At 34.2% G+C, this 23904-nt stretch overlaps 1 protein-coding gene across 7 annotated transcripts in view; it reads right to left on the reverse strand.

Moving 5' to 3' along the window:
• Positions 1-1853: 1853 nt before the first annotated feature.
• The window catches only part of LOC118203169 (uncharacterized), a 201261-nt gene continuing 179210 nt past the window's right edge, over positions 1854-23904 (reverse strand). For all 7 annotated transcript variants that reach the window (XM_085812548.1, XM_085812544.1, XM_085812543.1 and 4 more), the window contains 5 exons: positions 21745-21907; positions 18172-18263; positions 12685-12836; positions 9844-10120; positions 1854-2251 (listed from right to left, as the gene is read on the reverse strand). In XM_085812548.1, the coding sequence (XP_085668674.1) occupies positions 2097-2251; positions 9844-10120; positions 12685-12836; positions 18172-18263; positions 21745-21907 (839 nt within the window). In that variant the 3' untranslated portion in view covers positions 1854-2096. The remainder of the gene's footprint in view (positions 2252-9843; positions 10121-12684; positions 12837-18171; positions 18264-21744; positions 21908-23904) is intronic.

Raw genomic sequence — 23904 nt, forward strand, 5'->3', positions numbered from 1 at the left:
TTCGGACACCCTACACTTCTGAGTCAGACACGAAGAGAACACACTGCCAACTCCCCCACTAGAAAGAATGTAAGTTACTTAATACCTTTCTGGCCTTTATATCTTCATGTACATTCACTGATCTTATTTATATTATTTTCTATTTTATTTTTATATTATTTTTATATTATTTTTATGTTCTCTTTGATTTGTTTTTGCAAAGTTTGCATTATTTATCTTTTTTATAATCTTCTATGTTTATTTCAACTTTACTTTGATTTCGATTTCATAATGACAATTTCCAATGTTTAATTTCTACAAATAATATAGTACTCAAATACATAAAGATGATAGTGTCGGGGACGATTACTCGAGTTTTACAAGATTTCTCTACAGTAATTGATTTTTACTCCAAATTGAATTGACTAAAATGCTTCATGAGAATCAGTTCTTTGAGTAACAACTATTCACGGAAATATTTGGCCTGACTAGAATTGCCGGTTTGGCTTTAACTTATAACTCGAGTAAAGACGAAACACTTTCATATTTACGTATTTTTATCAATTATTGATCATTGAACGGGAGTTGGTTTGTTCCCCTTGAAAAGTCAACTAATTTCCGATCAATGACAATAATTACATGTTTTAATTTTTACTTTTACAATTGTAATATTATTCTTCGTGATGATTTAACTCCAGTCCCCGTTAAAACATTATTAACATTTTGCTTTCAAATTACTTCAAAACATCTTTCAAAATATAACTTACCAGTATGGATGCACACTTTTAAAATAATTCTACTTTCATTAAACTTAGGAGATAATATAATCAATTAATCAATACTGTTTAGGAAATAAATTATATATATATATATATATATATATATATATATATATATTCTCCTGCCTACTCTACGATCATTCACATATGCATTTTTTAAAAAAATTGTTTAATTTAATTTTAATTTAATAAATTAGTAGATTTATTTTCATGGATAGATTTTGCACTTGATTTGCTTATACTTCTGAATTTAAATGATATTGTAGATTAGTTCGAGAATTAAATCTTTTACATGTTTGCATATTTTAAAATTATTTTTAATTATTTTGGCTTTTTTCCTTTTTTTAGAGTTTAAATTTGCTTTTTTACTTTTTTACTTTTATACGTATTTGTTAAAAATTTAAATTCCATTCCTTGCAGCAATGGCGCAAAGAATATTTAATTAAATATGTATTTAAATTTAATTTTTTTAATTAAACTCAATTTATTCTTATGAAACAATATACATATATATATATATTAGAAGATAAATTTTAGTACGCACGCTAAAAAGTTACCAAAAACTCCGTTAAAACTTCAACATAAGCATATTTGGTTGCTATGAAATGTGTGAACAAGAAGAAATATACAACATTTGAATATTTACAAGTAAAATTAATAAAAATAATAAGCTATATGCTAAATGAATTAAGTAGATTTAAAACACAGTAAAATACTAATCAATCGATCGAGGTAAAAAAAAAATTAAATTAAAACTAAAATTAAGAAGCGGTAAATGGTTAATTAGCCCAATTTGAAGTTCATTTTGGCTTGTCAAGGGAAAGTAGTTTTTAAAATGAATTCGAACTAAGCTAACTCCATCACGCGTTTCGCCGAAACAGACAATTGAAACTGACCAGAACATAGGTCTTTTTTCGTTTGTTCTTACTAATATTTAAATTCAAATTATATATATATGCATTTCACCATACGTATCTGGAAAATATCTGGGATCTGGAATGTATGTTATATTTGGAAAATGCCTACTTTTGTTATACATGCATTTCTTTCATGCAAGTGAAAGTTATGACTAAACCACAAAATTTCAAAAGAAAATTTCCTTATTACAGTAAATGAAATGTTTTAATATTGAAGCGATTACACAGACTTATAACTGCACATGATTGATAAAGACAAGCCAGAAGTGCGTCAAGTTTCGGCATTCGCTCCACACGGACAGACGTTCAACCAATCCGAGGCAGCCATTCCTTCCAAAAATATCGCCTCAGTTCAGCTTCATACCAAACTCTCAGGACATATATATATATATTACAAAGCCTACAGATAGGCCTCTGCTCCCTAATAAGCACTCGTTCCCTTCCATAATCTTGGAGTGGCATTGAAGTTCTGGAAAACCATTTTCTTCGCAGGCGTATATCCGTTAGGACGTACATCTTGCTGGATGTTTCTCGAGACAACGGGGGCAGTAGATGTTGTGACCGCCGTATTATCCACTGCAATGAAAAGAAATATAACAAAGTATTATACACAATTCATTTTAAAATTAGCATGAATATACACAATGTCCACGAGAGTCCTCACTCGGTCTTTATTTCCGTTTATTTCTTATTAATGTTTTAAATCAGGCAAAGATTCATGTTTTCGCACTTTTAAATTTGAAACAAAATTAGCTTTGTATAAAATACCAAATTCAACTTTCATATATTTCCCCGATCCTTGCATTTGTATTTAGGAAATGTTTGCACTCGTTATATTAGCCCAAAGGGGCAATTTGCCCAAAAGGGCTGTTAATTTCGTTTTGTCATTTTGTGTTGATTCACTGTAAACGGAGGATCACTTTTGTCCAAAAGGGCTGTTAATTTCGTTTTGTCATTTTGTGTTGATTCACTGTAAACGGAGGATCACTTTTGTCCAAAAGGGCTGTTAATTTCGTTTTGTCATTTTGTGTTGATTCACTGTAAACGGAGGATCACTTTTGAAATTGTTGTCACCTAATATTAGAGCCCTGTATTATATTTAAAGAAATTAAATAATGAAGAATCTGCATAAATGTACGTATAGTTCTCGCGCTGCGATAAAACGACGGTACCTAGAGCCATCGAAGTTTAAATAACGTAATCCTCCACCCGAATATGGGTATCTGGAAGCCCAAATTTGGAATTTGTCTTATTATCTATTTCATATTTTGTAAAGCATTTATGAGTTTTTGATTAAGAAGCTCAACGATTTCGAAGCGAGCCATGGCAATAGTGTATTATAAAAAAAAAAAAAAAAAAAAAAAAAAAAAAAAAAATTCCAGCGCGCGAGATTGTGTATCGGAAATTCGACTTTAGTGTAGAATTGGGTGTCCCTTCGATTGGCGACATTTTTTTTTTTTAATTTTGGCGATGAAACCTCACTTCTGGTTACCACGATAGATTTAAATTTGTTTTAGCTTCCCGATTTTATTTAAATGAAAATAGATTGATGTGTACATGGACATATTTAAGGCAGTGCACAATGCTTAGTTTATGCAATTCTAGGATTTTTTTAAAGTAAAAGTAGATCGATGTGTACATGGACACAGATCTTATGCAATTCTTCGACTTCTTATTTTGGTTTTGTGTAGCGGCCATCTCAAAATTGTGACTTCATGGCGCCGATCTTGGCATCAAGAAAGAATCGCCAATAAACAAGGGGCACCCAATTGTAAACTTTTACCGGAAATTCTAAAGATATGCTTTTTTAAATATTTTCCAATATTGCTGTTGAACTGAACTTTATGGTTTAAGTGCAAAGAACGTGATATTTAATAAATAAAGGTAACACACAAAACGTTAAAAAAGTCCCTTTGGGCGTAATATAAAATCTGAAAGCATTCAGATTTTTTTTTTTTTTTTTAGTTTGGATTTTTATATACCATACTTGCTTGCGTACTTCTTCCCTTTTTTTCCTACACAATATTTTTAGTCTATGTGTTTTCCATGTTTTCACATAGGAAACAGCGAGATTTGGCAAAGTCGATAACAATGCTCATTAAGCGAGATTGCATGAAGCGGTAACTACTATATTGTATATTTAAGATCGCTACGCGGAGTCCCGTAGACAATTATTAATAGAATTTCGCATTCAATGACTAATATTAATTTTATATTATGGCATCACTGCGTGAATCCAAGAGGTGATTTTTACGTAGGGATAAAAGTAATGAACAATGATTCCCCAGGTTGAGGAATAAACATCTAGTATAAACATGGCTGTTAATTTCTCTTTGGCACTGAACTTAAACTGCTCCATTTCTTTATTTTAAAAATCTTCATAATAAAGATTATAATTGCATGACATATCAAACACCGATACACAGTACCTAAGTTCACTGCTTGCACTTACAGTAACTTATATCAGAGACGCCAATCTAGCGAACCATTATTCATTACTTTTCTTTCATCAGTACGCGACAATCAACTCATGCTTAAACCTGACTCACGCATTGGGGCTACAACATTCGATTAATGTCTCCTAACCGCGAAAGTGGTTAGCGACGTTGACTGCCATACCAAAAGGTACAGGTTTGAATCCCAAACCCATACCAAAGGGTACGGGTTGACTGCCATACCAAAGGGTACGGGTTCGTTGATTGCCATACCAAAGGGTACGGGTTCGTTGACTGCCATACCAAAGGGTACGGGTTTGAATCCCAAACCCATACCAAAGGGTACGGGTTGACTGCCATACCAAAGGGTACGGGTTCGTTGACTGCCATACCAAAGGGTACGGGTTCGTTGACTGCCATACCAAAGGGTACGGGTTTGAATCCCAAACCCATACCAAAGGGTACGGGTTCGTTGACTGCCATACCAAAGGGTACGGGTTTGAATCCCGGAGAAGGCAGGAATCTCTGTGCGGTATGGGAGGCACTCTAAATATGCGGCGAGCCGGAATCCCTTTCGAAAGATTGATCGTAGAGGAAGAGAGGTGGGAGACTCTCGGGTGCTACTTTGGTAGACGGTTGCACGGATTTTGGCGATTTTCTTTTGGCGAGTAATACAACTTATGGTAAACCCATTGCTGGATAAGTTATTTATGGTAACCGATACTTTGTTGTCATTTTATTTAAAAAATAATGTGTTTTATTGTGCATATCTTCCGTGTTTTAAATATTATTTATGGCTTCTAAATATTAAAAATCAATTTAATTTTGCATTTTTATTTGAAATAAAAATTTTATTCTTTATCATATTCTATGCAATTTTATGTTGTGGATGATGTAATCAATGACGTCACCTTACTTTAAAAGTAATTGGTTTTAATATGTATAAATTTAATCTAATGTTTTAAACATTATTTATGGCTGTTAAATATTAAAATACAATTTAATTTTGCATTTTTTTTAAAAATGATTTTATTATGTACGAATTTTTAAATAATTTTAATTCTAGGCGTGATGTAATCAGCTCTCTGATTGGTTATAGAATAGTTGTGCATTAACGAGCTGTAATCAGCTCCATGATTGGTTACTGACAATTTGTGCATTTTCGGGCCGTTTTAAAATTTAATTCATATCTTCGAATTCCTTCAAAGATGTTATTTAAAATTATGATTCCGATTTTTTTTGTGGTACTTATCAATAAACAACATGTTAAATGACTGAACAAATGTAAGTACATATTTTTCTTTTATTTTATAATTGTATACTTCAATTTTTGTTAAAAAATTAATACACTATTTTCAAAAATTGCTGAGATAATTATTGTCCATATGTTTTAATATAAATTATATTCTATATAACGTATTTTAAAGTATTTGAATTTAATAATATTCTAATTCTTTTAAATGTTGGTAGGATGGTTTTTAATTCGATATTCAATTTCAGTAATATTTTAATCTAATTAAACGTTGGCACAATGTTTTTATAGCGGTGTTTTTATTCTCTTCTTTGCTATATGAAAGTAATAATAACCTTACTTTGGTATTTTATACTCATAGTAAATGTATTTCTTTACACTTGCCTGCCATCTTAAAAACGACATTTTCAACAAAAAATTAATCCATTACTTTTAACGATATTTATTTATTAGTCCAAAGGGATTTGAATCCCGAAGGACTATTAGTTTCGTTTTGGCATTTTGCGTCCGACGGATAAATGTCGGTTCACTTTTCAAACTGTTGCCATAAAATGTTAGAGTCCTGCATTATATTTGAAGAAATTAAATAATGAAAATCTGCGTAAATGTATGTATATTTCTCACATTGTCATAAAATAACGGTACATAGAGTCATCGAATTTTGAATAACGTAATCCTCCAACGAATATGAGCATGTGGAAGACCAAATTTGAAATTTGAAATTTGTTTTATGATCGATTTCCTATTTTTTAAAACTTTGACGAATTTTTGATTAACAAACTCAAGGATTTCAAAGCGAGCAATGGCAACGTTGTGCAGAAAAAACATTTTTATCTCCAGCGCGTGAGTCTCTGTATCGGAAATTTCTAAAGATAGGCTCGTTTTAAAACTATTTTGCGATATTGCTGTTGCACTGGATCTTATGGTTTAAGTGCGAGGAACATGATATTTAATAAAGAAAGGTAACACACAAAATGTTAAAAAACGCCCCTTTGGACGTAATTTAAAATCTGAAACATTTCAGAATTTTTTTTTTTTTTTTTTTTTTTTTTGGTGATTTTTTTTTTTTTTTAAAGTTTCGAATACTTAACTATGCGTAAAAACAGCGTTTTTCAAGATGGCTGACGTTTGTAAAAATCGCGTCAACAATTGCGCCAACGTAAATCGCCAAAAATCCGTGCAACCGTCTACCAAAGTAGTACCGACTCTCCGACTCGTCCCCCCCGGGTTTTCTCCAGCAACGCACTGGAAGCGGAACTGAGCAATGTCGTACTGTTCCTGTATGGTGCTCAAGGCTGTTGCCAACGGCAGGAGCAATCTTGCACTCCTTGCCAAGTTGAATTTCGTGGTCTTGTTCTGATGTCACTGTCAGACAAGTGATATGAGTCACAACAATACATTCGATTAATATTATTTATTGAATACGAAACAAATAATATATTGTTGCGTGCGTACGGGTTCGTTACGAAATGAACGCACAAGTCCGATGAAAAAGGAACAAAAATTTATTATTATCACAACAAATATGCTTAAATTTCCTAAAATATTCGTGCAGTTTTACAATATCTCACAGTAGTTGATCTTTAACTACTCAAACGTTCTTTTAACTACTCAAACGTTCAAGAGAACTTCACTCAAAACAGCTAGAGAAAGCTAATTCGCGAATTCGCTACAGTCAACGAGAGCAGTTTTCTAAACACACTCTTAAAACAACAACAAACTAAGTAACTACAACGAACTGAGAGGTTTTCCTCCTTTTATAAGATTTTAAAATCGCGCGCGAGAACTTTCTGGAACTTTCTCAAAATCAGAAAGAGATATTTATTAAATGTTAAATGCACGCGCTCTTGTATTTTCAATTTTCCGGCTTAGCTTTCTTTTAATATTCGTCACGCGCTGCACTGCGCGGGAAATAAAACCATTTAATTTACAATTCAACTAACATAAGCTATTTAAATACCAAATCCGTAACAATATTTAAAATACTGCAACTTCATCTCGAATGCCTATTGAGAAACACTGCTGCTTCGTTTTCAGAGGTTATAAGGATAGAATTCGCGCTTTCGATTACAGTACCACCTCGGTATACGTCACCAATCCGTTCCTATTTGTTGAACGTGTGGCCCACTGGCGACCGAGCGGTAAAATCGCTGAACACCGGTAATTTCGTCCTGGGTTCGTTTCCAGGCGAACGGACTGGCTGCATGAGTGTTTTATTGGTTTTTTTCCATGTGTAACACGACAACATTCAATACAAAATACATAATTCAAATATAACACCCAGCATATGCTATGCCAAAACCATCAAGCTCTATAATGAACATAACTTCTTGCATTGTAAATAATCTGTAATAGTATGATAATGCTATGTCCTATGAACATAACTTCTTGCATTGTAAATAATCTGTAATAGTATGATAATGCTATGTCCTATGTGTTGAAGTATGTTGTAACAGTATGTTGCTCTATGTCCTATACGTTGTTAGCGCTATGTCCTATGTTTACTGTAATCAGGTCCCCTGTGGGAGGGGCCGTGCCAAAATCAACAAGCTCTATAATGAACATAACTTCTTGCACTGTCAAAAATCTGTAACAATATGTTAATGCTATGTCCTATGTGTCGAAGTATGTTGTAACAGTATGATGTGCTATGTCTTATTTGTTGTTAGTACTATGTCCTATGTATACCGTAATCGGGTCCCCTGTGGAAGGGGCGGTACGCTAGAGAGGTAGTGCATGGGGGCTATACCATTTTTGTCAATGGCGATGGCGTGGTGCCCCCTGTACTTGTTCCTGTCCTGTCCATGTGTAACACGTACACGAACCAGATTCACTTAGAAAATCCTTTACGAAGACATCCGTTAAGTAGATATCCCAACTGTGCTTTGCCATTATCAACTAAAACCAAACCTAAATCAAACCTTGGACGTATACCACACGAACTTCTCTAATAATAAGCAAAAAAAGAAAATAATGAGTCCATTCTTACAAAAAAAAAAAAAAAAAAAAAAATGCTATTTTTATTATTGTAACACTTGTTGAGACATTAGGTTTCTTTTAAAAAATTCAGGAGACGTGAAAACGTGCTCTGCCCTCACCGGAACACGAACCTGGACCTCTGGAATACGTTCCGAGTGCGCTACCGTTACACCACGAAGGCATGCAGAAAGGAGAGAGAAAATACCTTATATACTCTTTAATAATAAACTACAAATGCAGTGGCTGAAATATATACTTTACATAAAAGAAGCACAATATATGATGATGTACATAAATGTTTTTCTGCTAGTTTAAAGGCAATTTTATAAATGCTCCTCGTTTCTCATTCTGATGTCTCTTATCTTTGTTTGGTAATCGATTTCACCCCCTTCGCGATGCTAACCGATTGAAGAGAGTCTTTGTTTTTCATAATCGCAGACATCATCTTACTTGGCAAAAGCCGAATCGCTGATTCTTCATACTTCTCAACAATCCTGTTATCGGGAATGAAAGGGCGGATATGCTAGCTAAAGAGACTGCCCTGGGAGAGGGTGATATTTATGACGCTATTAATGATTCCAGAAGAATTACCTTGAGAAATATGAAAACAAGTATAATTGAGAAATGGGCTCGGGAATGGAAGGGTTCAAATAAAAATAAGGGTTACTTGAGGATTTTGACCATAAAAAGAAAAATGGATCTATTTAATAATATAGATACTATTCAAGTTATCACGGATCATGGTAGATTCCCGGCCTATTTAAAACGTTTTAATCTCCAGGGCAATGACCCATGCTTGGCTTGTGGGGAGTACGGAAATGCAGCTCATTTTATGAAAGAATGTAAACTGACCGAGAGTGTGAGGACGAGATTTGGAAAAATAAATGAACAGAATGTATTTGAAAAAAGAAAATTCTTGAATAGCTATGCAACAGAAATTATGAGGATTGTGAATGAAAACAAGACTATCATAGGAATGGGACTTTAAATATTTTAAACTTTAATTTTTTTTTTTTTCTTTTTTTTTTTTTTTTTTTGTTTGTCTACGTCGGGTGTGCTGCGTTAACCATGAGGCCGATTATTGTCGGCCAGGAGGGTTGCAGCATACTCGTAAACTAAACTAAACTAAACTTCTCAACAATCCATTTTTTTCACCTCCATGTTGATCATAACTATTTTCTTCGTTGCTTGAAGCTTCTCATTATTTTCCTAAAATTTGCTGTTAAAGAACTTACTAACAATTTACGACAGAGAACACAAAATCACTCGAAAATTCAGAGTTATAGCGCAAGTTGTTTACGGAATAGTAGTAACAGGCCTACTGGCGCTTATGGACAGTCGTAACAATATCCGAAAAAAGTTAAACGCGTGCAATGCGAGCAGTCGTAACTCGTCGAATTCGAGTCGTATACCGGAGAAATACTTTCGCTTGCATTGGACATTCTTCAAAATAGACGTATACTGAGGTACAACTGTAAATTTAAAATTGGAATAAATGTTACCGATTGGTGTTGTCCCAGACCATCCTTTGGGGGCCTTGGCGTGGTATATGTCGTAGTGGGCTGCAGCTGGGGTCACGTGAGCAGGAGGGGATATGCAGTCTTCCAGCCTCGAAGGTTCCCGACTGTTGGTGGTGATAGAATTTCTCCGTTTATTATCGGCCGCTTTAATCACTGTGTCTGCGAGCTCGTCGGGACTGACCCTTGCAAAAGCAGCGTCGCACAGTCCATAGGGGTTCTCCATGGCTGCTTCCCAGGGCGTCTTGACAAGTTTCACTTCCTGCAAAAACAAAGTAGCGAGTTTTGGTATTTTAGCATCGCTTCATAAAGATAATCGTATTTCATTTTGAAAAATCAAATCTTTGACGAAATGGAAGGTAACTTGGACACGAATGTGCTTCTCAGACAGCAAGTTTCCAAAAATATGCGCGTAATTTTGGTGAACTAAGGGTATGGTATTTTTAAGGTTATTTTTACGAAAATTATGCAAATTTTAAAATAAAATCTGAAGATATTGCCGAAGCTTCATTGAAATTTTCCACCGTTATTTTTAAGAAAATTATACAAATTCGAAAGTGCTGAAAAAAACTACCAGCTTAATAGAATTTTTCTTTCGAAATGTACCGTTTTCATTCATTATGAAAACGGTACAAATCAAAACTGCATATGTAAAAATAGTACATTATCAAAACTGCATATGTAAAAATAGTACGTAAGTAATTGAAGATTTACGTAAGTGTTTGAGGGAAATATCCGGATATTAAAAAGTGCAGGAGACTGAGCTAAATTTTTACCAAAATTATACGTATATGCAACATAAAAAATAGGGAAGATTCACCCAAATTTCTGTCAATATTCATTTAAGTAATTCGTTTACGTCATGCAGTAATTCGTTTACGTCCATGAGATACATAAAGCTGTACCAAAAAAAAAAAAAAAAAAAAAAAAAAAAAAAAAAAAAAAAAAAAATACATCGTTGAAATAAACGAAAATGATACATGAACTCTATAAGTACTACAATTCCTGTGAATATGTCTAAATTTTACATAAAACTTAACGTACAATGTAACGCAAAACATACATAAATTTCTACTATTTGTTTTCAGACACATACTATGATACTTTTACGCTTAAGATTTATATAAGAATGCTCATTCGTAAATTGTACGTGTTTTTCGCATTCAGTTTACGAATGCATGCTTATCTTCATTTAGCAGTTTTACGAACAATTTGCGCGCAAATTCCATATTCTTAGGTGGGCTTTATATTCGTTTCGCCATTTCAAATCTTTCGATTAATCTAAACTTTTGTTTTAATGTTAAATAACTTTCTTGCGCTTTACTTGTAACATGCTCTTTATTCAATTTTTAGTTCTAAAATTTTAAATCAATTTTTAAAAGAATGAAAATAAAATATGAATGAAAAAAATAAATGCCACTGATCAATGAAGACTCTGCCTTCAAACTGTACGAGGCAATTGTTGAAACTAATCTTGATAACGCAATTCAGAGATTTTTAGAGCGTGTGTTCGCCACCCCGCTCGCGTAATCCTCAAACCGGATAACCTGCATTCAGATAATGGAGAGTACATTTTACATCGCAATGAAGAAACGGAAAACACAATTCGAGAAAGCATAATTGAGAATTTTACTAATTCAGAATTCAAACAACAGAAATCAGCGTTATATTTTCTAATTTTCACAGGACTAGTTTCGATGGTTTTACCGAACCACCCTCCTCAGCTGCAAAAGCGCAAATGAACGAGATATGATATAATGATTAGATAAGATAAGAAAGCCTGGAAGCAGATAAGCTAGTGGTGCCATCTGTTGATGAAACCAGAACTAAAACATAATTTCTTTAAAAGCCGAAGGCAAAGATGGATTGGAATTAGGATCGTTAACTAGAACAGAAAGATTTTTTTTGAATGTGAAATGCCTCTAAAAAATCCAGTTCTCCAATGGAAGATGTTTCTTGAATAATTTTGGCAGCAGAAAATTTGAAAGTGTAATGTTCGGACGAACAATGTTGGGCAACAGAAGACTTCTGTGTTATCTTTTTTCTAACATATGCTTCATGTTCCTTGACGCGAAATTTTAAGGTTCTCTTAGTTTGGCCAATGTAAATTAAACGATACTGGCAAGGAATCCTATAAATACCCCAGAATGCTTTATAAAAGTTGCACATGTTTTGCAGAAATTTAACTTTCGGCACGTTTATTCTCCCATTAATAAAATTCCGAGTTCCATACTCAAGGACCCAATTCCGGATTCCTGGGGTATTTATAGGATTCCTTGCCAGTGTGGTTTAATTTACATTGGCCAAACTATGACAGCCTTAAAATTTCGCGTCAAGGAACATGAGGCATATGTTAGAAAAAAGGAAACACAGAAATCTTCTGTTGCCCAACATTATTGATCCGAACATCACACTTTCAATTTTTCTGCTGCCAAAATTATTCAAAAAACATCTTCGACTGGAGAACTGAATTTTCTAGAGGCATTTTACATTCAAAAAAATCTTTATGTTCTAGTTAACGATCCTAATTCCAATTCATCTTTGCCTTCGGCCTTTAAAGAAATTGTGTTTTAGTTCTGGTTTCATAAACAGATGGCGCCACTAGCTTATCTTCTGTCCAGGCTTTCTTATCTTATCTGATCATTATATCGTTCGTTTGTGCTTTTGCAGCTGACGATGGTGGTTCGGTAAAACCATCGAAACTAGTCCTGTGAAAATTTGAAAATATAACGCTGATTTTTGTTGTTTGACTTCTGAATTAGTATTTGTTTGGCGTGTTATTGTGTCTTGAGAATTTTACGTTATAACATTTTATAAGTTCCTTACTGGTCTTCCAATTCCAGAGTATTGATTGAAGGGTGGATTAGGCGTTGCTACTCTAGATTTCTTTTCTTGTTCCCGCAAAAGAGTCTTCACTTTTTCTTCGTCTACTACCCATTCTTCTGACTTTTTCTTCCTCTTAGCAAACAGGGCAGCACCTGAGAAAGCAAAATCTTCTTTTTAATTTACAGAGTATACGATGAGTTTGGTTTCATTTACCAACAAATAACTAGTAAGTCCTTTATTATTATGGTTACAACTTTTCAATATCGCAAAATTAAGCAAAATATTGACTTAAATATAAAACAGTCTATTCTTTAGAATACCCTTCTACAGAATGCCTCCCTGTTGTACGGACAGCTTAAGATTTAAAGAAAGTATTGATACAGTTTTGACTTGCAGTGTTCTTTTACGTTAATTAATATATTATGTTATTATTTAAACTTTTATTGTCACATTTTTCTTCCGTTTTCAGCCCAGAATGCATATTAGCTCGCGTGTATTTAAAATGAGGTTTTAAGATTGTTACACACAGCGTATTCTGCCTCCTAGGCCACGTTACTAGGTTGCTAGCTCAGGTGAGATTTGTAGTTTTCAGCCTTGCATTGTAACTGCCAATATTGAATCTCTACGCCGGTTAAGTTTGAGCCACCTTCGCGTTAAAATGATTTGTGTGGACTTTGGCCACTAGTTTACTTGAATTTAAATTTTACGTTTAACTGTTACTACTTTGAGATATCTCGCCATTTGTGCTGGCTGAGTTGTAAGCACCAGGTATGCTTTCGTTCTTCTTAGTTTTAAATAAAAGTATCTTTTACACCCTTCTCGAGTTTTAGCTGTTATTTTAGACTTAGCGATAATTCGCTTAACGTCTGCACGTATTGCGTAAGTTAAGAAATAAATTTACATATTTATCTTTGCTGGCAAACATGGTACTTATATCCCACGGCCACAGTTTCAGTGCACGATGCTAATATATGTAACATTACATCCATGTATTTACGTAAAAAAAGCAAATTTAAAGTTAAAATAATGTGCAAACATATAAAAGATTTAATTTTCGAACTAATCTACAATATCATTTAAATTTAGATAGCATAAGTAAATCAAATGCAAAACCAAAACAGGAAAATAAATTCACCAATTTAGCAAATTAAAATAAAAATTTTTTTCAAAAATGCATAAGTGAATGACTGTTGAGCAGGCAGGAGACAGACTTATCAAGGGGAAGTTGCCCCCAAACCTAACTCTTCAATCATTCAATTCGTGTTTCGTCATTCATGCAAGCAAGGGTAAAAGTCAAAACCAAAAGTAAATACATAGTGAAGAATGTCCAAAAAGAAAATGTCAAGACAAGGTTTTCTAAAATGCATTGGTTTCTAAATTAATTTTTTCTGGAAAATAATAATTTAATACTAAATTTTCTCAAAATACATCATTATTGGTATTTTCATTTAGACCTTTAATTTTTAATTGCTAATTACTCAAGGTACCGCTTAGTTGGTATTTCTTTTTGGACATTCTTCACTATGTCTTTACTTTTGGTTTTGACTTTTACCCTTGCTTGCATGAATGACGAAACACGAATTGAACGATTGAAGAGTTAGGTTTGGGGGTAACTTCCCCTTGAGAAGTCCGTCTCCTGGCTGCTCAACAGTCATTCACTTATGCATTTAAAAAAAATTTTTAGATTAATTTTAATTTTCTAAATTGGTGAATTTATTTTCATGTTTCATCTTTTATATCTTTGCACATTATTTTAACTTAAATAGCCAATTTGCTATTTTACGTAAACACATGTTTGTTAAATTTAAATTTCATTCCTTGCAGCAGTGGCGCAAAGAATTAATTAAATTTGTATTTATTCAATGTATTTGTTTAATTTATAACATTACATCCATATATTCATAAAATTCTCGGGAAATTGCTGTGAGGTGGCTCATTTGATACGTAAAAGAAGTAGGTACTTTTTCTTTTGTCGCCAAATGTGCGCTAAAGCTACAAATGTGGTAGCCTGTTTGTATTGCGTCACAAATATTTTTTTTTCTTTTCTAAGCAAAAAAAGATCTTCCCAAAAGTCGGCACAGCACCGAGTTTAATAACAAGAGAAATAACGTGGTTCTTATCAGGGCATGGCCCTTTTCCCACGTACTTTTATGCAAGGAAATTAGCAACTTCAGATCAGTGTGCATGTGGAGAAAGAGGCATTCCCGAGCATTATATATCCAAATGCCCCCCCCCCCACACACAGCTGAACATCATGGAGGTAGGAAGTAAGAAGGAGTCGCCCTAAACAAGTTTCTCCGTACCCTGCTCTGAAGCACCGGCGATCCCTACGTGGTGACCAAAACATTGGGTCATTTACCATTGAGTTCTATGGGATTTGACGTGTTCGGGTGTAAATATTTTGTAATTACGTCGCAAATATACATATAAATGTATATATTTTCTTTTTCTACAACACTTCAGAGTCCTAAGTATGTGAAAACAACATATTTTTAAACAACATTTCATTCTGAACGGAATTAAATGCTATACTTTTCTCAGAATGGTTTAATTTGAATGAAATATTTTCACATGTTTTCGTTAATTACATTAGAAAAAAAAAAAAAAATTAAGGTAGTTCGATTTTATTCGGTTAAGGTACAAAAATTAAGATCAAAGTTTATTGTATTATTAATATTAAAATTATGCATTATTCCTTTTCTATTTATAGAGCTTCTTCCTAAAATACTTTCTTAAATATGACATGATTTTTTGGCTTCTTTTAAATCGAAAAATGTAAGTCAATTTATAATTAATGCTCTATTCGATTCATTTTAAATTAGAGAATTATTAGGAAAATAGTATTTGACTTTCTCTGAACATTTCTGAAAGGGAATAAAATAAGTTTTTTTTTTTTTTTTTTTTTTTTTAAGTATTATTTAAAACTTGTAACTGAGTTATTATAAAATGTAAAGCGAATAATTCTTTTAATTATACTTATCAGATTTTTTTCTTTTTACCCTTCATTTCAACAATACATATTCCAAAACTCTTTATTACGTTCTTAAGTGCGCATCTCATAGCATTTGCTTTAAAATACCTTTTAACAGATTGCTTTCCAATAGGAACAATTTTTGCTTAAATAGTTTTATAACGTATTTGTCAACAGGATTTCAGTTTATGTTTACAATTCAATATTAAGGTTATTATATATTTAGATTACATTTATAATCATTATAAATTAGATACATTTAATCATTAGATTTCTTCACAGTACTTTCACAGTTGTTTATAAGTGAATAAATTCTTCATTTCAAATACATTTATAAATAATTTAATGAATATTTAAGTATTTTGTCAAAGGCAGATACATGCTTTTCGCAAGCACATGCATAAATACCCATACATATTTCCTATTTATCATTTCCGGCATGTGCAAATCTTTAATTTCTGTGCATTCACTATATTTTTCGTGTAAAGTAATTTACACTAATTTAGCAAACACCCGAAAGTTTTACATAAAAAATATATATTAATATAATTTGAATGAAAATTATAAGTATTATTTTTAATACCCACTCAAAGGTCAGTTTTTCTTCAAAATTCCTCCACGATGGCATCTCTCTCTTTAGGCAGATAGCCCTTGCATGCGTTACTCTATTTAATAAAAACTCAATCTGACCTATGTGCCTAATTACAAATATTTTAACATACATAATTTTATATTTAAATTTAGCCATCAAGTTTCAAACTTTTCAAATCTTCTAGAAAATAAATTTGGCAGATCTCTTTTAGCAATTTTCTTAAAATCTATATTTTTGTAGTGCAACAGCTTAGAATTTTATAAAACAAATTCATAATCAAAATCGCTGTTGTTAGTTATCGAAAAATAACCAAGATGTGATTTTTGCGTAAATGTCAGTAAACTATACAAATTGCTATTATCCATCACACTATGAATGTTTCTTTCATGCGAGAGTGTTCCTTTTTCGATTTCTATGGAACTGTCGTGTGTCGAAATACTATCAGAATTTTGTCAAGCGAGCTTCTGAATGTAAACAAAAAACACCCCGTCTGGTGACCCAAACTTCAAAGCAGTGCTTCACTTCTAGCGCGGAATGGCCCCTCCTCCCTTTCCTACCTCCATGCTGAACATCATCTAAAAGTCCCGAACTCAGAGAGAGAAGTGACACCCGTTATTAGATACGCTACCAAGAACCACCATCTCGGAAAAAAATCATAATTATAATGAACTTCCTGTCCACTGAGCTATGCAGCAAAGCCTAGAATAATATAACAAAGCTATTACTTAAAACACTGTATGTACGCAGACCTGGAGCTGCCCTCCATAGCATGTAAGTGCGAAAGGCACCAACTGTGAAAACATCAATGTATTGTTGCGTTTTTCTTTTCTTCTGACACCATTTGTTACGTTACTTTCTTCCTTCGCTACGTTCGTTACGGGTTCGTGTGTGGATTTGGAGTGAATTAAGACGACACTTGATGAAGTATAGAAACACACTTTATTTACCAGTATTAATCAGGGCAGCTCCAAAACACTTTTACAGTCGTCGAAGATCTACTATAAACGTGCTGGAACAATCAGCGACACAGCCTTCACACTGTCAGGCAATAACGGTGGAGACAGCTTCACTGCAAAGCACCGGAGTACAGCTCCCGACTCTGCTCGGTCGTTCTCGGAATTCCACGTACTCTCGAGACTCTCCCCGCTACAACTCGCGATGCACTCGGCGACCCACTCGGCACTCGCTGCCTGGCTGTCAACTCGATTGACTCCGCAGGGATTGACTCGCTAGAAGAGACACCAACTCGATACTAACGATCTCGTACTCGACGAGGCACTCTCACTCGCCCTCTCGACGAGTCACTCTCGAAGACACTCACTGACTGCGGACCAGCAGGGTTTATATAGCTTTCGGCTTGTGTTCGAGAACATTCTGGCTTAAACCGGTAAGAATTCGTTCCAGAAAATTCTCCAACCGTCCATGGTATATCGCCAATTTTTGTCCCATATCTCGCCAAATGTGGCAAACCTGCCGTCCCTTGCCATTTTATGGCAACCCTAAAATTGCTTTGCGGGGAACCCATCTTACCGGGCCTGGACATTTCGTAACAGTATTATTTAAGGGAAAAAGAAAGGCACTGCCCGCGGTGTGGTAAAATACAAAGCATTGCAAGCAACGACTGGCAGGGTTTCCTGTAAGTCCTGTGGGATGTAATTATCTGGATATCTAGTGTGGCTGGACAATACCCACATTGCCAATGGGTGTCCACCACACTTCTCCATATCCATATCCATATGTGTGCATTAGACATTGTGTGTGTTATAAGATTCACTACTGTTATTGCGAGCTATTTTTTTATATTAAATTATATTGATGATGATAAGGAGGAACAGTTCGGATTTGTGCGTCATCCACATTCTTTGAACAGAGAGCGATAAATTTAATTATAACTGAAACTTCTGTTTAAAATTGATGGCTTTACCTTTGCCGACCGGAGATTGAAGATCCTTGACGAGATCGTGGCAAACCTCGGGGCTGACCACATTGTGTTCGCTAATTATGTAGCCAGAAGACCTGAGGAAAAAAAATTAAAAAAGTGTCAAGTCTGAAATTTTAAATCGAATTACATTGGTGATGCAGAAACACTTAATGGATAATAAATGGTTCACTAATTATTATATTAAAAGATCTGATGTGTACACCACATGACTTCCTTGTACGGAATATTAAATTATACGCATTTTTTCTTGCATATCGTTTAAACTTTATTGGATTGAATTAAATCTACTTCGCCGACAGCGCATAAGCTACAATAGAATAAATGCATTCTTTAAAATTCACTCTATTTGTTTACCATAGCGACACTCTGGCGCTAGGCTCACTTAACAGTATTATATTTTGTTCATATTATAACTCAGAAGGCACAAAATTTATATCATTTAAAGAATTATCTAATCGTTGCCACATGTTCTATTCAAATATTATAATAAGGCTAGAACGAGGTATAAAAGAAATTAAGCAAACAAAACAAAAAAAGAAACAGTTTTTCACAGACGATTGTGTATTTCTCATTCAGTTAATTCAGTTCTCACATCGCGACAAGGCAAAAATACATAAAAACTCAAAATATATGTATTAAAAATTACGAAGTAAATCTGAAACACTTATTTCCTCGCAAAAATTTCGGAAAGGATTAAGCATGATTTAATTCGCAATAATAAATGAAGGCGTTATCTTTGTTGTTGCTACGTTTCTCTAGATTGGCAACAAATCCACTATTCTGCTGTTTCAAATGTAAACAGGCAATGGCCACCATCAAAAAAATTATTAGGCTTAGCGGCACTTAAACAACTTTAAAATTGTTGATAATTCTAAACGTATTGCATACAGATTTACTAAAGGCATAAAAACCTTAACCGGAAGATAAGAACAACATAATTTAATCGTTTTTAAAGCAAAAAATGTACAATTTACAAACATATAAGATTAAAGAAACTGGGATCACTGAGCCGGGTAACAAAGTGGATATATATATATATATTTATATACGTTTAGTTCGGCCGATTGCGACCAAAATACGAGGTGCACATCTACATGTTATAGCAGTCCTATATACAAAATTTCAACGTTCTGATATGCGAGATACGTACGTAGGTACGTACATACGTTCGTAGAGACGCCACGAAAAATTCTCTTCAGAATTCATTTCAAAGCAGTTTTATAAATTTTTTGGAGGAAAAAAGTCTTTTATTCTGTCCTTACTTACAGATGTCACGCAGAAACATCGTTAAGTTGCATTCGAAAGCGGTCAAAATGGGATATTTTCGTTGAAATATGCTGCCTGAAACTTTTCGCGATTACAATACTTCCTTTTTACTTCGTACAAGGAAGTATAAACAGTGTAACTAATATTGAATTCGTATTTCTTTGCGCTCATTTTGATTGTGTTTTTAATTTACTGATTGCTTTATGCAATATGCGTTTACTGATATTTAAAAAATAAAGCTGAGTGAAATAAAACTTGAGTCGAATTAAAACGCAATAACAGCAAAAATATTGATTGAACATATGATTCTTCAAAGCAGTTGCAGAGAAACGGAATCACATTGAGCTGTAATATTAAACTGGGTTAATTTTGTTCGGTTGATTACCGTAAAGCTATCTGTTTGGGGACGATTGCTTTCGTGGATAGTATTTTAAGGAAAACTGGTTCATATCCGTGATACACATGGGATGAGCACGAAAACACTCATGTAGCCAGCTCTTGCACTGAGATTCGAACTCACCCATCGTTGGTGAGCCCGTAAATTTGGTATACTGAGCGATCGCAACAGCTTTCGGTGTGCTTTGAAAGCGTTTTATAAAATTATTTGTGCAATGCCTTCGCCGGGACTCGAACCCTGGACCTCTCGAATACGCGCCGAGTATGCTTCCAATTTCAACACGAAGGCACGCGGAAAGGAGGGAGAAAAATACCGCACAGATTAATTAAGTTGTGTAATTATTTTGATTACGTCCGAAATTCGATAAATAGGTACTTAATAGACTAGAAGAGAAACACGCTAATGTGACAATCAAAATCGTAAAAAACAACCTTGTATTTAGCGTAGGTATAATGAAACACTCAATCGATTTCGAGGGCAGCTAAAGGTCCCTCCTCATCAGGAGAAAGAAATACCTAGAAAGAAGAAAAAATAAAATAAAGGGGAATCTCAGAAACACGTGGTCCTTATCAGCACTGCACGTGGTTATAACCGGATTTTTAATCAGAGTTACACTGGCCGCCTACTTTTACTGAGCCAATGCTCAAAATCTGAACTTCGAATAATGGAAAGAAACCACTGAACGGATTTTTATACCCTCTGGTAGTACCAAACGGGAGGAGGTAACGCCATCTATCGGCAAAAATAACAGAATTAAGATAGTAGAATTTTAAAGGCATTAGGAAGGACTGGATTGGACTTCAAATCATTAACTAAACTTTCTAAATCTTTGTGAATGTGAAAAGCCTCAAGAAAATAGAAAAGATTTAGAAAGTTTAGTTAATGATTTGAAGTCCAATCCAGTCCTTCCTAATGCCTTTAAAATTCTACTATCTTAATTCTGTTATTTTTGCCGATAGATGGCGTTACCTCCTCGCGCTTGGTACTACCAGAGGGTATAAAAATCCGTTCAGTGGTTCCTTTTACGGCTCACAGAATGAGGGATCACAATTTTGTCACTTAGCCCACTCGTTTTCAAATATGTAAATAACACATTTTTATGCGTACATTACTTCACTTTCATTTGTTTATTACATGTTCAACACTGTATCCTATGCACATTTCATGTATTTTCATTTCTTTTGCATCTTCATAGCTCCATACACGTGATTATTACTCTTGTCTCAGGGGTAAGAGTTAAGTTACTTTGATGATTGGACTTTGTCACTATGGCCGATGGGCCCTCTTTTCCTTACCCGCTCCGATTTCCTGGCTGGGAACTAGCTGATAGTTGACATTCTGATTGTCCTTAGGGGATTAGATCAATATAGCTTATTAAAGCCCAACTGGGCTAATATAAGCATAAGCAATTAGCATTTAAGCACTTAAGCTTTCCATTATTTGAAGTTCAGATTTTGAGCGTAAGGTGCATTTGCCCTTCGCTCCCTATTTTAACTTCGCTAATATTTCTTTATGCTTGATCAGACAGCCTGGCTCAGTAAAAGTAGGCGGCCAGTGCAACTCTAAATAAAAATCTAGTTATAACCACGTGCAGTGCTGATAAGCACCACGTGTTTCTGTGACTCCTTCTCCTATTTTCTTCTTTCTATATATTTCTTTCTCCTGATGAGGAGGGACCTTTAGCTGCCCTCGAAATCGATTGAGTGTTTCATTATACCTACGCTAAATATAAGGTTGTTTTTTACGATTTTGATAGGTACTTAATGTTTAAATTAACAATTAATGCAAAATTCGAATTTGTTCCAAAGATCTAAAAGAAAGAATAAATTGAAACTGGGAAGTTTCCAGTCTCATCTGTAATACCTGAAAGTAATCCCTCGACAGTCGCTCACCTGAGAGCTTGGACATCGAGTGGATGCCTAGGGTCCAAAACCAGTTTCAGTTTGGGAGGTCCTTTGGACGGCTTGAAAGGTACCTGAGAAGGATCGGGCGTCGGCGGTTCTATATTTTGGACTTCAGGAGTTCCAGGAGCCGATTCGTCGCTCGGGTCCGGTCCTAGAGTTTGACACAAATTTCATTTTTAAAATGCAATTACACGTACAAATTACAGTGAAATAGCAAATGACCACCATTTCTCATGTAAAGTCTTTTGTTATGAGTATGTGTCTCATCTTATGTTAATTAACCAGTTAAGACTTAAGCTATCACTATAATTCCCCCTTTCCATATTCATCAACCCAATGTAAATCAGTTTTGTATGTATTTAGGCTGAGGGTTTTGAATTTTTTCTGAGAGTTTCTGGCTTTTGGCAAAATAATTTTAAAATGAGCGTATCTTTAGAATTTTCGATACATAGTCTCCCGCGCTGGAGATAATTTTTTTAAAAAATAAATTTGTTGCCATGGCTCGCTTTGAAATCGCTGACTTTGTTAAACCAAGATTCGTTGAAGTGTTACAAAATATGAAATCGATAACAAAATATGAAAAATAAGCAAATATCAAATTCCAAATTTGGGCTTTCGAATGCCCATATTCTGTGGAAGATTACGTTATTCAAGATTCGATGGCTCTATTTTTGCCTATTAAAGAAAAGACGTCAAACTACGCGATTTTTCCGCAAAAATGGAAAAGTATTCTTCAAACACGCTGGGTTCCGTGTAACCTTGATTACACGTGTTAGTTATTATTTGAGTAAAGACTCTTTTTAGTCCAAAGGGACTTGAGTCCCGAAGGACTATTAGTTTCGTTTTGGCATTTTGCGTCGGACTCATAAATGTCGGTTCACTTTTCAAACTGTTGCCACAAAATGTTAGAGTCCTGCATTATATTTGAAGAAATTAAATAATGAAAAATCTGCATAAATGTATGTATATTTCTCGTATTGTGATAAAACAATGGTACATAGAGTCATCGAATTTTGAATAACGTAATCCTCCAACGAATATGAGCATGTGAAAGACCAAATTTGAAATTTGAAATTTGTTTTATGATCGATTTCCTATTTTTTAAAACTTTGACGAATTTTTGATTAACAAACTCAAGGATTTCAAAGCGAGCAATGGCAACGTTGTGCAGAAAAAACATTTTTATCTCCAGCGCGTGAGTCTCTGTATCGGAAATTCTAAAGATATGCTCGTTTTAAAACTATTTTGCGATATTGCTGTTGCACTGGATCTTATGGTTTAAGTGCGAGGAACATGATATTTAATAAAGAAAAGTAACACACAAAATGTTAAAAAACGCCCCTTTGGACGTAATTTAAAATCTGAAACACTTCAGATTTTTTTTTTTTTTTTTTCCCTCTCTCACGCATTTTCGGGGGAAAAAATGATTAAAATTTGGGACCTACCTACTACACAAGGGCATGCTGCTGAATATTTCCTATGGAATCTTACCGGCGTAAAAAAAAAAAAAAAAAAAAAAAAAAAAAAAAAAAAAAAAAAAAAAAAAAATGTGTTAATGGACACGAAATGGCCCTATATTTAAAAATTGAAAAGCTTGTATCAAGCATTGGCGCGATTGGCGCCGCCTCTTTTGGTCGACGGGATTTTCAGTAAGTATCCACAGGTCGATAATATTTGGCAGCAACAATTTGAAAAGTGAACCAACATATAAAATTTTCGACGCAAAATGCCAAAACGAAATTAATAGCGTCTTTGGTATAACAAATGCACAAGTTGCCCTAGCTGGACTCGTTAAAATCGTTATATTTTGTTCCTTTTTTACTTCTTTGTACGAAGTAAAAAGGAACTATTATAATCGCGAAAAGTTTCAGGCAGCATATTTCAACGAAAATATCCATTTTGACCGCTCTCGAATGCAATTTAACGATGTTTTCGCGTGATATCTGTACGTAAGAACAGAATAAAAGACTCTTTTCCTCCAAAAAAATTTATAAAACTGCTTTAAAATGAATTCTGAAGAGAATTTTTCATGGCGTCTGTACGAACGTATGTATGTACGTATCTCGCATAACTCAAAAACGAGTAGCCTCAGAGCGTTGAAATTTTGTATAAGGACTACAGTAACATGTAGATGTGCACCTCGTATTT

Source organism: Stegodyphus dumicola, chromosome 3 (assembly GCF_044657685.1).
Source record: "Stegodyphus dumicola isolate Sdum_Otavi_A_Nest chromosome 3, ASM4465768v1".
NCBI classification, from domain to species: Eukaryota; Metazoa; Arthropoda; class Arachnida; order Araneae; family Eresidae; genus Stegodyphus; species Stegodyphus dumicola.